This window comes from Hypanus sabinus, chromosome 3 (assembly GCF_030144855.1).
Source record: "Hypanus sabinus isolate sHypSab1 chromosome 3, sHypSab1.hap1, whole genome shotgun sequence".
In the NCBI taxonomy this organism is placed as follows: Eukaryota; Metazoa; Chordata; class Chondrichthyes; order Myliobatiformes; family Dasyatidae; genus Hypanus; species Hypanus sabinus.
Genome location: NC_082708.1, coordinates 32,685,935 through 32,702,566, shown reverse-complemented (window position 1 = coordinate 32,702,566; position 16,632 = coordinate 32,685,935). Strand labels below are relative to the sequence as shown.

The window sequence follows — 16,632 nt, the reverse complement described above, 5'->3', positions numbered from 1 at the left end:
GCAGCTTGCTTTCATATTTCATCTTTTCCCTCCTAGTGACTCCTTTAGCTGCTCTCTGTAGGTTTTTAAAAGCTTCCCAATCCTCTATCTTCCTGCTAATTTTATTGTATGCCCTCTCTTTTGCTTTACATTAGCTTTGACATCCCTTGTCAGCCACAGTTCTACTATTTTGCCCTTTGAGTATTTCTTTATTTTTGGAATACATCTATCTTGCATCTTTCTCATTTTCCACAGAAACTCACACCACTGCTGTTCTGCTGTCATCCCTGTCAGCATTTCTTCCAATTTACTTTGGCCAGCTCCTCTCTCATAATTTCCTTTACTCCTCCTGAAATACTCCTACGTCAGACTTTATTTTCCCCCTATCAAATTTCAAGTTGAATTCGATCATATTGTGATCACTGTCTCCTAAGGCTTCCTTTACTTTAAACTCCCTAATTGCCTCCAGTTCAACACATAATTCCCAATCTAGTATAACTGTTCCCTAGTAGGCCCAACACAAACTGCTCTAAAACGTCATCTCATAGAAATTCAACAAACTCACTCTCTTGAGATCCATTATCAACCTGATTTTCGCAATTGACCTGCATGTTAAAATCTCCCATGGCTGTCATACCATTGCCCTTTTGACACACCTTTTCTATTTCCCATTGTAATCTGTGGTCCACATCCCAGCTACTGTAAAGAGGCCTATATATAACTGCCATCAGGGTCCTTTTACCCTTGCAGTTTTTTAAACTCAATCCACAAGGACTGAACATCTTCTGATCCTATGTCACATCTTTCTACTGATTTGATGCCATTCCTACCAGCAAAGCCATGCCATCCCTCTGCATACCTTCCTATCCTTCTGATAAAACATGTAACCTTGGACATTCAGCTCCCAACTACAATCTTCCTTCAGCCATGATTCAGTGATGGCCACAACATCTTACCTGAAAATCAATTATGTAATAGCGCAACAAGATTATCCACCTTATTTCTTATACTCCGTGCATTGAGATATAGCACTTCGAGTTCTGTATTTGCTACCCTTTATGATTCTGCATCTCTAATGCACTGATACTCACCCTGCTGGCTGCAATTTTGTCCTATCATCTGCCTGCCCTACCTGACAGTCTGTTTGCATGCTAATTTTGCTTTTGCACCATCCGTCCTGTCCTGAGTCCCTTCACTTCAGTTCCTGGATAAAGAGCACCTCCGGAATCTTGGCAAACTGTTTACCAGACTGAGTGAGTATGGTCTGTAATGTGAGTTTTTCAAGAATGAAATCTCATATTGTAGACATGTCATTGACAAGCACGGCTTATGTAAGTCACAAGAGAAAATTGAAACTGTCCTGCAAGCGCACAAACTGGAAAATGTATCACAACTTAGGATACTTGGGTCATGTAAACATTGCTACAGTGGTGCATCCATTGAATGCACTGTTAATGACAGGAACAAAGTTGGAATGATTAGAAAGATGTGAAAAAGTACTCAAGGAAACAAAGAGACATCCAATAACATCCAATGAACTGCTCACCCATTATGGCTCATCCTGCCCATCAGACTGGTGTGTGATGCGTCCCCTTATGGTATTGGAGCCATTTGTCACAAATTATGGATCTGAATGCCTGAATGTGTTTACTTCAAGATCATTGACGAGTGCAGAATGCACAGATCGACCAAGAGACCTTTAGTCTAGTATGGATAATAAAGAAGTTCCTCCACTACCTCTATGGACAAGAGTTTACACTAGTAACAAATCTCCAGCCCCTTGTGTCCATTTTCAATCCCAGGAGGTGAATTCCAGTGATGATTGCTACCCGGTTACAACATTGGGCACTATTCCTAGGAGTCCACTCTCATGACATAGAGTTCAAGGGTACCAAAGAAGACTGATGGCTTGTCACATCTTCCACTACTGGCAACTGAAGAAGAAAAGTCTTCATAGTGTGACCCAGCAGAAGTGTTCCACACTACATTGGTGGACCAGTTACTGATAACAAATTCTGAAATACAGAGGGAAATAAATGTCCTAACATTGTCAAAAGTCCTGAAACCAGACCTCTGGAGGGAAGTACAGAATAAATAGTTCAGCCAGTTGCCAAGTGAAGCAGCAAGGAGCTTTGAGATTGGACAGGAAGTCCTGGTGCATGATTACTGAGAAGACAAGCTGACATCCTACAAGAATTGGACCACTGATGTAGACAGTGGATGTTGGAGATCAGACATGGAGACATCAGGTGGACCAGATACTGAATGCTCAACTGAAGAATGCACCTGAGTCGACTGTATTCAACAAAATGGACACATTACAGTTACTAGACCTACTTCTTAATGACACTTACCTCTTACCTCTACCTGATAACAATGTGGCACCGGAAACCAAATACATCATCTTACCAAGACTCCCGCCAAACCTGATGCCACTCCACAGGTCCAGGCACACTATCCTGAAATAAACCGAGCATCACCCAAAAGACTGAACCTTTAGAACTGTGAAGTTAGTTACAGCCGGTTATTGTAAAAGTATGTTTGTTTGGAATACGAGTTTATGAAAGGAAATTGAATGTTTTGTACATACACAGTTTTATGTTGCATTAATCTCAAGGGGGAGAAAGTATAATTTATGGATCCATTTCTTTTAGAGAAATGACGCCCCCCCCCCCTGTTGGCACTATGTATTGATCTATTGTCTGTGCTTGCACTGTTGTCTATGCATGCGCACTGTTCTCTCATTCTCTCTCGTTGCAACGTGAACACACCAGTTAAAGCCATTCTCCATGTGTATGCTTTTATTTAATTGCTACATAGTTGTGCACAGACACAACAGGGTCAGCAGGCACTGAGGGACCAGCCAGTCTCTGGTCGGAAATCCATACAGGCAGGAGTCACGAGGGCCGGTGAACCCCAGGCCACCAGGGTTTGAGGTCCGTGCGAGTCTGGAAGTGGAGGCTCGAAGGTCAAACCCATTGATTGGCAAGCTCTGTGGTTGATACCCTGAGGTTTGTGAAGTCCATAGTACGAGGCCTGATGTCTGAGAGTCGAGGCCCGAGGGATGAAGACCTGGAGGATGGGAAAGGGGCTTGTTTTGCTGTTGTTGTTTCTGCTGCTAGTGTTGTTCTTGTGAACATTATGGGCACACTATGTTGGTGCTGGAATGCATGGCAACACTTGAGGGCTGCCCCCAGCACAACCTAAGGTTGTGTTGGTTGTTAGCACAAATGACATATTTTACAGTGTGTTTCGATGTACATGGGATGAGTAAATGTGAATCTGGGACACGAATTGGAGAGTAGCACCGACTGAATAGGTGTGAGGAAATGGAGAGACTGGGAGAATTCCATTGGTATCTTACAGAAAATAGGGTGTTAGAAGCACAGTCGAGTTAATTGTGTGAGTTCATTGTACGTTTTAGTCACTATCTGTCCTCCAAAATGTAGGTAGAAGGAAAAAGCTAGAAATGAATAACTTGAACCTGATTAAAGGGTGGAAATTATCAGAAAATTTGATCAGTATTTTTTCATATGAGTGTAAAAATTCATAATTAAATTTTTCCAGCAATATAAACAACTTTAAAATTGATTTTTTAGTTTTGATACCCTTTGGAACAGGCAAATTTTTATTGTCTTTGTTGCTATACTGGGCAACAGACATTCAAAAATTTCACCAGCTGTTCAGTAACCTAAATTTTATAAAGTGTGACTTGTAAAATCTCTTCGTCTTCCAGGTGTTACTAACCAACTAGCTAAAAAGCCAAAAAGATTCTTTTTTTTAAAAGTACTGTCTCTCAAGTTACTTTGATTAATATAACAAAAACTATAATTATCTCTTGTGTTTATATAAGTGTGCCAATTGCAACGCACCCCCAAATATTTAGTTTATTCTGATGTGCAGTGTCAGAATTAATCAGGATTTGGGATTGGAAGGATTCCTTTGATAATTTGCCAGAAGCCTCTGTGTGCGTGTGCGTGTTTCTGGAACAAAAGCAAGCATACTTTCCACCATGGGAGGTGCACAAGCGAGGCTGCCAGCTAGCATTAAAAGTTAAGTGAAGGCCATTAAATAAATACTGTAAGTATATTTTATTAAAGCTTGGTCAATGCACATTTCTTCACTTTGGAGTGGTTGGTTCATAATTCTCCCAATATAAAAGTCTTTAGAAAACTGGTTAAACAAATTGATATCCATTCATGTCTCTGGGAGCTAAAAATGTGAAGAGATTCTCACTGCACCTTTCATTATATAGATAGAAATAGAATTCCACAGAATGTCAAAGCATCATTTTTACCCTGTTATAGACACAATAAAACTCCAAAATCCTGCTGCCACAGTGTTTGGAGATCCTGTTATTTCTGCATCTCCACATTGGGTGTTGAACCCTGCATTTCTTTTAAAGTCTCCAAGGCCCTGTTTTTACATTCCCTTGAAATTCACTGAGGTCCCATTTCCCATGCTCCTTTTAAATTTACCCAGGTCCCAATTCCCAGGTTCCCTTTATACTTACCCGAGCTTGTTTCCAACATTTCTTTTAAACACACTGCATCTTGTTCTCTGGACTCCCTTTAAACTTAGCAGGTCTCATTTTGGGATACCACCTTCAAAAGTAGCAGGGCCCTATTTTCCCTGGCTCCATTTAAACTCACAGGGCCCTTTTCCCATACTCCCTTTAAACTTGGTGAGTTCGTTTTCTCATTCTCACTTTAATTTCATCAGATTGGTTTTTTGCTCTATTGTTTAACATCTTCAGAAAAGTGTAGTAAAAGTGTGTTAAAATATTAAAACAAGCAACACTCAGGTAATCTGAAAAATCTACTGTTCTAATGCCACCAAATTCCTAAGTGTGCCATATTTTCAGAGTTGTACTGTGACCAGTTTCTAAACAGGTGTGTAAGGTCCAGTATGCTGGAACAATTAATCACATCCATTCACTTTTGTTTCCCCTTAAAAATAATCTATATTTTTCTCTCCAGAGTCAACAGTCTTCATCCCCCAATCTTCCTATGCCATTGATGAAGACGTCGGTGAATTGTTAATTCCTGTGGTGAGAACAGGAGATACAAGTCAAGAGCTGATGGTTATGTGTTTCACTCAACAAGGTAAGAGGATAAGTTGCCACAGGTAATCTACCTATCACTGTTTTTGCAACCTGTAAGCTAATTTTATTTCTCCATTGGGGTGTTCTGGGGCCAAAAAAATTGTTTTTATATATTTATTGAGATACAGCGTGGCACTGGCCTTCCTGGTCCTTCGACCCACGCCAATCAACAATCCCATTATGCCCACTCTTTTTCCACCTCCTGCTTTTCCAATACTCTGACAGCCAAAATCTGTTCCCCTGTTTCTCCATTTCTATTTGGAATTCTTTGTCTCATCAAGGCTGTCATTTCTTTTCACAATTACACATTGTCCCTCCCATCCATCCATGAAACATCTCACCCAACCTACTGCTCCATTTGGGGACATTTAATTCTTTGTTTTCGCTCTTCAGTCACAACGATTCTTCCTACTTTGTGGGCAAGTCAGTTCATGTCAAGTTCTGTACTCTTAACCAAATCAGCCAAGTGAGTATAGTGGATTTTAACAGAAATTAATATTCATATTAATCCTAATTAAATATGCAATGAGTTAGGCCACATAAGCTGCTGTTCTATAACTTTGTGATTAGCATGTATTATTTATGAAATAATTGCTTTTGTGATGGTGTCATTATTACTTCAAACTTGATCTTGTAGCTGAGGAAGGACATTACTGTGAACAAAGTATTAAAGTAAAATAGGAAATACATGATAGAATTTCATATGGCACCAGCATAACCGGAAGATTGCTTGTCTGCATTCCCTATTCAAGCTTTTATTTCTTTGGAGGCTGAGAATGAAGTATTTGATCATTTGGTTTTGGTGAAATAGTTAAAGGTGAAATCCTTCGATCCTTTCACGTAAGAGTGGTGGGTGTGTGGAATGCACTGCTGGTGGCAGTGGTGGAGGCAGATACAATAGGGTCTTTTAAGAGCCTCTTAGATAGGTACATTGAGCTTAGAAAAATAGAGGGCTATGCACTAGGGAAATTCTAGGCGCTTCTAGAGTAGAAACGTGGACAGCACAACATTGTGGGCCAAAGGGCCTGTATCATACTGTGGATTTCTATGTTCTATGTCCTTTCTTTCAGGCACTGCTACTGGTACTATTCCATCCAGCGTGTTGTCCTACTCCGATTATATCACTCGTCCAGATGATCACAAGAGTGTCATTCGGTTTGATAAGGATGAGTCTGAAAAGTGGTGTCACGTGGTCATCATTGATGATTCCTTATATGAAGATGAGGAGACCTTTAATGTTACACTGAGCATGCCCATGGGAGGCAGATTAGGAAAGCATCCAAGTAGTCAGATTTTCATTGTACCGGATCCAAATGACGGTAAGACACATCATTTTCACATTTCTGCATAACATTTTACTATTGGGTGACTGAACCAAGAAATAAATTGATCTGAAGTTGTTCATTAATGGCCCATGTTTGAAATTTTCTCTTTATTGTTGAATTGAATCATTTGAAATCATATCCAATGAAAAGAAACCCCATAATCATTTGCAGATTTAAATCTTATAACTCAATATATGAACATTTATAATAATCCTGTTGTGAATTTAAAAGGATTCAGGTAATCTAGTAAATTTAGTTATATTTGTTCCACAGGTGATGAATTTTCTGTAATAATGGTGGATTGATCAGTTGATGCCTAAAACTGTCTTGTGTAGTCCATAGGTTTGAAATCAATGTAACTTCTGCAGTCTCAACTAATATTCTGTCTAACATCTTAGACAGAATCAATTCAGTTTTTTAAAAACTTTGTTGTATGCAGTTTGGTATTTTACATTATTAGATATAATTGTTAAGTGAATAGTAATCATGATCTTCATAAGGAAGAGAACAGATGTATCTATAATGCAAGGATTATAGTTCTAACAGAGTAAGATATTAAGAATATGGAAAATGAAATATGTTAATAAATTACAGGTGAATTGATTAGATTTCTTGTCAAAGAATGTTACATACCTTGTTTAGGGAAGTTGGTTCATGTCAGAGTTGATCTCAAAATTGCTGAGTGCTTTGCTAATAAATGAAAGTGGTACCAGCATCCTCCATCCTTTGTAAGGTAAAATATAATACCCAAAATGGATTTTCTGAAATTCGATAATGGAGCTCAAAACAATTGCTTATAATCGACTGAATAGTGAACTGTTAACAAGCATTGTAATCTTTCATGTGAATCATAATTTTTTTTTGAATCCTATAGAAACATTCTTGATTTAACTATTTCCATTGTTTTCAGTTACTGCCTATCTTAATGACAGTTTATCTTTCAAACTGTCAAATGTAAAAAGATTCCTGAAAGTCTTATCTGTGGGCTTATAACTCTCTTAATTAGGGGTTTAGTTCTTCTTGTAAGGTAGACAGTATGTTTCAATGAAACAGCACTTGGCTTTTTGTCATTTTGGAAGAGTTAAGCTCTGTGTTATCTAACCTATGATGCAATGTCTTGATGAGTTTCTCTTCAGCTGAAAAGTGTAAAGAAATCTTTCTTTCAATTACTGCATTGAATCAGGCTTGAATGCAAATTTCTGTCAACTTGCTAAACATCTTACTTATGAGAAACACACCCTGTTTCAAGGTAAGTTTGGTCAGGGACGACAGGCTATCCAAAGTATGCCATAATCTGGGGAAATGATAGAAACCCATTTTCTTATACTTGTGACCAGGGACATTATGGAAGCTTTGTGATACTTTGAACATATTTTACTTTGTTTCTTTTGGGTTTTAAAGTATGATTGTTATAGACACTTAAATATTAAATGGGAAGTAAGAGGAGAGGTGGTAATAATTAGGATCTAAGGAAAAGACATTTCTTTTTGGAGGCAGAGGGCATGGCTGAGGTACTATCAGTAATTTATTTGAGAGTCATAGAACACTACATCAGTGAAAACTCATAGCCTATCCTGCCTGTGCCAAACTGTTATTCTGCCTAATTATCCTATCCAGTCTGTGTCAAACTGTTAATCTATCCTCCCTCCATACATTACCAATCCAGGTACTTATAAAAATTTCTCTCAAACCCACATCCACCACTTCTGCAAGTATCTCATTCCACACTCTTACCACCCTCTGGGTGAAGAAATCCCTCCTCGTGTTTCACTTTTCACCCTTAACCCATGTCCCGATAGATCTAGTCTCACAAAGGGTCAGTGGAAAAAGCTTGCTTTCATTTACCCTCTCTTAACCACTCATAATGCCCTATCTATACCACTTTGGACTGTTGGGGCTTGTCAGCTGTGGTAGGTAGCTCATCTAGGAGAAGGAAAACTCTGATCTCAAATCTCCACTGCCTTGCCGCTATACCCACTCATGGGGAAGGCTTCAGGAGTAAACCCAGATGGAACAATCTGGAGCTGGAGTCCACAGGGCAGTCCTACATTGAGCTCCATGTTGACTGACAACTCCTGCAATGCTCCTGGTATCAAACTATATCAGTCTCTGCCGTTCCTTTGGGTTCATCAGATGCGTGGAGAGGGGGAGCTTGCTACAGGGGCAACAGCTTGCTCTGCCCAGGCTTGCATATCTAGACAGCTAGGATGCAATATCTATGGCCAACACTGACCAACAGAGGCCCTCACATCACCTCTCATCATTTTATATACCTCCATCGAATCTTCCCTCATCCTTCTCATACCTTTAAGAGATCTTCCCTTATTCTCCATTTTTTTTGTTGTTTTTTTTTTACCAGGAAAAGTTTCTAAAGTCTCAGCAAACAAAACTGCAGTTGTGGTATTAGGCGAGTTAAAAATTGAGAGAGCTATGTTTAAAATGGATAAATTACCTGGTTGAGATGGGTGTATTTGTGGTTGCTGAGCAAAGTTAAGGTGGAAATTTTAGAAATTTTGACCATAAATTTGGTATATCAATGGATACTTGAGTGCAGACTAAGAAATCTAGAATGGTAAATGTTATTCAAAAGAGTGTTAGAATAACCAAGAATCTCCAAGCCAGTTTAATCTTGATGATGTGAAACCTTCACAGATGATAGTCAGACACTGAGTTGGCAATCGCTTGGACAATTGTGGATTAGTCAGAGGAAATTATCATCTATTTGTAAAAACAAAATCATGTTTAATAAACTTTTTTTGATAAGCTAGCATAAAGTGTTATTGAAGAAAAATTAGCTTGTTGTGCATGTGCTTTGAAAAGACATTTGATGAAGTGCTGAACTCGGGGCATGTTGTGAAGATTGTGAACTATGAAATGAAATGTGTAGTGGCAGCATAAACAAAGAATTGGTGATGTCAAAATAAAGCACGAGTGGTAATGATTAGTTGGTTTCACCTCACTTTGATCACCAATGAAATGTCTCAACTCTGACGCTAACGCCTTGGGCACAGCATTTTGTCAACTATATTTGAAACACTCAGGAAACCTTAAGCTGGACATTAGTCTTTAACAAAGCAATCTCCGTAATGCACAAGGAAAGGGTAAATCCATCTTTGAGGCTGAGGTTGAGCTAGTGTTTTATGTAGTTTTAACACGCCTTCTTTGCTTCTCTGTATCCATCTTGCATACAGAGTTTGTCATTTTCATTCAGGCCAGCCCTGATAGGACAATATTTGACTGTAACGGATGTACAGAACTTTGAAGTTAAACCCTTGATTTTTCATATCATGAAACAAAGCAGATCATGAATTTGCCACAATGCGCATGAATATGCCTTTGAAGAGTATAAGTGGAGCAAGCTGCCAGAGGCAGTGGTGCAGGAGGGTAAAATTACAATGTTTAAAGGTCATGTACATGGATAGAAAGGATGAGAGATAAAGACAAATAAGGCTAACTTAGGTTTGCAGATTATTTAGTATATATGAGCTCAGCCAGAAGGCCTGTTTCAGGGCAATATAACAATTACTCTTTAAGTGATTCTCCTTCAGTTGTTGCTGATTTAACAGTTATGAACTACCTATTTTGTGCCATTTGCAACAGATCTATTGGATAGTTCAGAGTAAGCTTGAGATAGTAAGCGCAAGAAGCCAGCTTATGTGAGGTCACAAAATTGTGTGAGGTCATGTGTCAGAAAACATTATAAAAATATGAAGTAGGCATCCTCAGTTTTGACTGAAAGACATAAAGCAAGTTTATTATTCGCATTTAACTTTATTTATTATCTATAAAAATGGTAAATACACTGTTTTGCTCGTTCACTCCTCTTATTCGTACTTCCTTCACTTCTGGTGTCTTCTATTTATTTTCTTTTTTTTCCTGATAATGACACTTTATTAACCAAATTTTTGTAGGCTTCTTGCACTTTCTCCTCGTTAGTAGTATTATTGAAAAGAGAATATCATCATTATTCTAAACATCTGCAATGGTTTATTGATCTTAATCTATGTCCCACATCTGAAATGCCTACATTTCACAACTTACTCTGATAGCCTTATTGGTTGACATTCCTTCTTAACTTCATCTGTATCCCATGACTGCTATTTGACTTTAGCCTTTACACTTCCTAATTCTCCTTATCTTTATCAAACACACAATCTGCAAAACAGCTAAAAAGCATCAAAATTATTAGCTTTACTGAATGCAGAACTGATGCATAATTTCAATAGCAGCATGCTTTTCCCTTCAAGGGTATTAAAATTAATCACCTGGAAAACTGAAAGCATGAATATAATATTGAAACTCTTTATTGTTTTGCCACTGGCTAATAATTCATTTATTAAATTAGTTAATACTCAAGCAAACCTGCGAATGATCCATAAATATACATTCCAGGGGAAAATCATGAGAATTGGTGATTCAATGGCTTTTGATTCAGAACTTTACTGAGCTTTTTTAAGTATTAATGAAAATTAATTCTTAAAAAAGAAGGTATGTAAAGTTTTTTTTTGCCTGCCACCAGGAAGAAGGTATAGGTGCCTCAGGACTCACACCACCAGGTTCAGGAACTGTAATTACCCCTCAACCATCAGATGCTTGAACCAGTGTGGTTAACTTCACTCAACTTCACTTGTCCCATCACTGAACTGTTCCCACAACCTATGGACTCACTTTCAATGACCCTTCATCTCATGTTTCCAATATATATTCCTTATGTATTTATTTATTTTTAATTTATTCCATTTATATTTGTACTGTCTTTTGTACACAGGTTGTACGTCCAGTTGGTGTGGTCTTTCTATTAATGATTATTGGATTTATTGAGTAAGCCCACAAGAAGATGAATGTCATGGCTGATTATGGAGACATATATGAGGGGTGATTAATAAGTTCGTGGCCTAAGGTAGGTGTCAATTTTAGAAAACTTAGCATATTTATTTTTCAACATAGTCCTCTCTTACATTTACGCACTTAGTCCAGCGGTCATGGAGCATACGGATCTTCGACCTCCAGAAACTGTCCACGTCAGGGGTGATCACTCATGAGTAATAACTCATCGGGGTGATTTATAACATCGTGGCCTAAGGTAGAAGGAGATGAGTTATTAACTTCAAACTTTCTGCATAATCACTCAAAGAATTTAACTGCATGTGCATGTAACGAGAGCTGTATAATTCATCTCCTTCTACTTTAGGCCACAAACTTATCAATCACCCATCTGTGGACACTTTCTGCAGGTTTAAGATCCGTATGCTCCACGACCGCTGGACTGAGTGGGTAAATGTAGGAGGGGACTATGTTAAAAAATAATGTGCTAGGTTTTCTAAAATTGACTCCTTCTACCTTAGGTCACGAACTTATCAATCACCCCTCATATGTACTTTGCTAATAAATTTACTTTGAACTTTAAAATTTAAGGTTATCTGTATCTATGTGTTGTCAGATGTTTTTAAGGAAAAACTGCTCATGTAATAGAGGGCTTAAGGACTAAAATGTGCTCACATTCTGAAATGCTGATCACTTACCTGATACATGCAAATAGCTTCACAAAGGCTGAACATACAATAAGGAAAAAAGGCTACTGAAGAGGCTGACTTGAATTAGATATGAGATATCCTGTGCCCTTTGGTGCTGTATCAAAAATTTTCAGTATTGCCATATCAAAAGACCATTCAGTTCGTTTCAACCCATTTCTTCCAATTGTTTGCTCCATTATATCTTCCCTAACTTCAAAGTTTAAATCTAGAATCCAAAAGTGAAATTTCTCTATAAAAGAATTATTCTGCTATTCTAAGGAAGATTGTTCAAGGGTATGCATTCTGGAGAAGTGGATAACAAAGGTCAGGCAGGTAACAGAATACTGCATATATTGTCCTATGTGCCTATAAGGGAACCTACGCAAAGTTAGATAGATTACTTCTTAGTCCATTGCCATTCTATTTTACTTTTCTCCTATTTGCTGTACCTAAGTGATTTTTGAGTAGAGTGTTAAAAAGAACTTGTAGAGTCATAGAGTAGTACAGCCTTCACCCTGAACACAACATTCTCCGTTAGCCCCAGTTGCCCATCGTTTAGCCCATGACCCTCAAACTCTTTTCCTCCTCATAGCTATCCACGTGCTTCTTAAATGTTCCATTTGTACTCACCTCAACTTCTTCCACGTTATAGGTACTCACTTTTCTTTATGTTAGCTAGTTACATCTTTAATCTCTTTTAAATCTCTCTCCTCTTATTTTGTACCTGTGCCTTCTAGTTTTCGACACACAGCCCTGGTGAAAAGACTATGATCCATACTCACCCCTCATTTTCCTGCACTCTAGGGAATAAAGATACAATGTGGCCAAGCTTTCCCTATAACTCAAGCACATGGCATCTAGGGTATTCAGTTAAATATTTTTAATATGATAAACACAAGAGATTCTGCAGATGCTGGAAATCCAGGGTAATTCAAAATGCTGGAGGAACTCAGAGGCTTTGATAGTCAGAGTCTTTATCACTGGGCTGAAATGGCTAGCACATGAGGGCATAGTTTTAAGGTACTTGGAAGTAGGTACAGAGGAGATACCAGAGGTAAGTTTTTTTACACAGAGAGTGGTAAGTGCATGGAATGGGCTGCCGGCAGTGGTGGAGGGGGTGGAAACAATAAAGTCTTTTAAGAGACTCCTGGATGGGTACATGGAGCTTAGAAAAATTGAGGGCTATGGGTAAGCCTAGGTAGTTCTAGGGAAATGACATGTTCAGCACAGCTTTGTGGGCCAAAGGGCCTGAATTGCGCTGTAGGTTTTCTATGTTTCTATCTATGGAAATGAATAAGCAGTCAGCATTTCACGCTGAGGTACTTCTTCAAGACTGAAAAGGAAGGGGGAAGATGCCAGAATAATAAGGTGAGAGAGGGGAAGGAGGATTAGCTAGAAGGTGATAGGTGAAACCAGGTTGGTAGGAAACATAAAGGGCTGGAGAAGAAGGAATCTAATAGAAGAGGAGAGTGGACCACAGGAGAAAGGGAAGGAGGAGGGGCATGGGGGTGATAGGCAGATGAGGAGAAGAGATGAGGGCAGAGTGGGCAATAGAAAGAGAGGAAAGGGAAAGGGGAAAAATTTACCAGGAGAAATCAATATTCATGCATCAGGTTGCAGGCTATCTAAATGGAATATGAGATGTTGCTCCTCCACACTGAGAGTGGCCTCATTGCGGCAAAAGAGAAGGCTGTGGGCTGCCATGGCAGAATGGGAACGGGTAATTACACTGTTTTGCCACTAGGATGTTCTGGTTTTGGTGAATCAATCGGAAGTGCTCAAGAAAGTAGTCCCATAATTTACACTGGATCACTGGGAAATTTTAAGTTTGGAGGAAAGAACAGAGATGTTCAAAGTAAATTGGGGAAGCAGAGGTGCCTGACATAAATCAGGGGACCTCTTGTTGAAGACCCCTGCTCTATCTGCCAAAATCTGAATTTCCTGGCCACCAACCATTTTAATTCCTTTCCCTTTCCCATTCCAACATGATGATCCATGGCCTCCTGCTTTGCCAGATGAAACCACCTTCAGGGTGAAAGGACAAGACCTCATATTCTGTCTAGGTAGCCTCTAACCTGATGGCATAAACATAAATTTCTCCTTCTGGTAATTTCTTTCCCTCTGCCTTCTCTCTATTTCTAGTTCCCTCTTGGTCCTCTTCTCTCTTCTCCTCACCTCATCTGCCTATCACCCTCCCACCACAATTCCCCGTCTCTTTCCCTTTCTCCTGTGGCCCACTTTCCTCTCCAATCAGATTTCTTCCTCTCCAGCTTTCCCACCCACCTGGCTTCAACTACCACCTTCTAGCTGGTCCTCCTTCACCTCCCCCAACCCTTTGATTCTGGCGCCTTCCCCCCTTTCCAGTCCTGAAGAGAAGTCTTGGCAAAATGTCGACTGTTTATTAATTTCCATAGATACTGCCTAATAAACGTGATTGTTTTCTGTAAAAGGAAAAATACTATGAATGACAGAAGTCTGAAATAAACAGGGAAAATGCTGGAAGTGCTCAGTAGATCAGTGTTGAAGTTCCCATTCCATGATACTGTTTGGATATAGTCCAGGAGTCTAGAATTGGAATTTGCTCTTTAACTATATGCGCATATAGATTTGGAACAACTGCAGAAGAACAAAACCTAATTGAGTAGAACAGTTATTTAACCTTGTGGTGTGTCAAACTATTTTTTTATGTGCAAACCTGGGCTGACTTCGACTTCTTTTAAGAAAGACTTTGACCTCAATTAAATGAATAAGTCCCCTTTGAATTGCCACTATTAGTACTGGATGTAAGTGATGTTTTTACATGTATTCAGAGATCAGTCTTGTGTATAGCATTTCCCTTCAGTTTACAGATTTAATGTAATGATTGGCTAAACAAAACAATGCATGCTTGAATGACTGGAACTGCAGACAGTGAAGTCACAGCATAAATGGTGACCTGCTTCCTCCACAGTGCTTAATCTTTTATACAAAAGAACTGAATTAACAAATCTGAAATAAAACGGGAGTATTCAGCAAAACAAGCAGCATCTGCTTTGTCCAAGATGAGCTTTTGTCCAAGTTGGGTAGACTCATTTCAATAGTCATCTTTAAAATTTCAGACAAAGAGAAGTGGGAAGAACTAAGGAATATCTGTGATAAGGTGCATAGCAAGGGAAAATGAATGACATATAGAGGCATTGACCAAGAAAGGGTGAAGAAGAATTCAGCAGGACTTACCCAACAAGAAGTCTGTGAGATTAGAAGCACATGTCCTCGTCTCTGTGGAATAGAGATCCCTTTGTACCATATCTCCTCATCTCCTCACACATAACATTTCCCTGCTGCAGGGAATAAACTGCTGATGTGAAGCAGCATTGTGAAGAACACTGAACTGCACAAATGCAACATCCTTCTTCTCCTGGAGAACTACCGGCAGCTCATAGACCACAGCCCCGTGTTCACCGAGAGCAGAGAATCATGTTTTAAAGAGGAAAGAGATCCACTCACAAGTCTCATCCCTCTGCTTATTTAACAGGTCTGGCAGCTCCTTAATAACAAATCACTGTTCCTAAAGAGATTCAGGCTGTTCCTGTGTTTCAAAGACCAGGCTTGCAGCTGAATCAGAATGATTCTGCTTAAGAGATAAAAAGACAGCAGCCTATGTCTTTCAGAGCAAATAACTTTTCTGCCAATATATGCTATAACAAGATTTTCATCTTGCACTTGTGAAGTGTGCATGGCTACATGGAGTCATTCAACCTTCTGCAAGCGCATGAAGACTTACACCTCTGTGCTCCTTGTTGTAGAGTCATAGAAAAAGTACAGCACAGAAACAGGTGCTTTGCCCCATCTAGTCTGTGCTGAACCATTAAAACTGCCTACACCCATCAACCTGCACCCAGACCATACTCCTGCTCTCAATGTACCTATCCAAACTTTTCTTAAATGTTGAAATTGAGTTTGCATGCACCACGTGCACTGGCAGCTCATTCCACATTCTCACGACCCTCTGAGTGAAGAAGTTTCCCCTCATGTCGCCCTTAAATTTTTCACATTTCACACTCAACCCACGATCTCTACTTGTAGTCCCACTCAAACTCAATTGTTGATTCAGTCATCTCATGCGTTAAATCAGACTAGGCTGACAAGGAGATAATAGGCTCAATCTGAAGTCATGTCAGTCTTGTCATGAAAGCATCTCAACCATGGCTCCCATCTGAGTCCTCTGAGGCAATGCAGACATGTGATTCACTATGGGCTGCAGCCACTGAGTATCTGGGATATCTCTTAATGACAGGCACCCATGTCAATCTGTGAGTTGTACTGTGGACTGTCCAGTAAAAAGATAACATACGATACAATATGATCATCATCACTCTCCTTCATCTCTCCTTCCATTGTTCACTTCTGCTCTCCTGTCTAACCATTCACCATCATATTGCTCCCTCTCATGCCCCCTCCATTTCCTCCAATCTTCCTGCTCTTGTTTTCTTCTAAGAAGTGGCAACTTGTATCACCTGTTAATAACTCAGCAAAGACAAAATGGAAGATAGATGCAATGGGAAGTTCAAAGTCCAAAGTACATACAGTACTGTGAAAAGTCTTAGGCACTTGTAATAAAATTCTGTAAAGTGAAGATGCTTTCAAAAATAATGAAATGAAATGTTTCTAAATATCAAACAAGGGCAGAAAACAGTCAAAGATATCAAATCAATATTTGGTGCGACCACCC

At 39.3% G+C, this 16,632-nt stretch overlaps 1 protein-coding gene across 1 annotated transcript in view; it reads left to right on the top strand.

Moving 5' to 3' along the window:
• The window catches only part of LOC132391175 (FRAS1-related extracellular matrix protein 2-like), a 222,201-nt gene that overhangs the window by 97,556 nt on the left and 108,013 nt on the right, over positions 1 to 16,632 (top strand). Inside the window, exons 5-6 of the mRNA XM_059964040.1 lie at positions 4,959 to 5,084; positions 6,154 to 6,402. Of these exons, the coding sequence (XP_059820023.1) occupies positions 4,959 to 5,084; positions 6,154 to 6,402 (375 nt within the window). The remainder of the gene's footprint in view (positions 1 to 4,958; positions 5,085 to 6,153; positions 6,403 to 16,632) is intronic.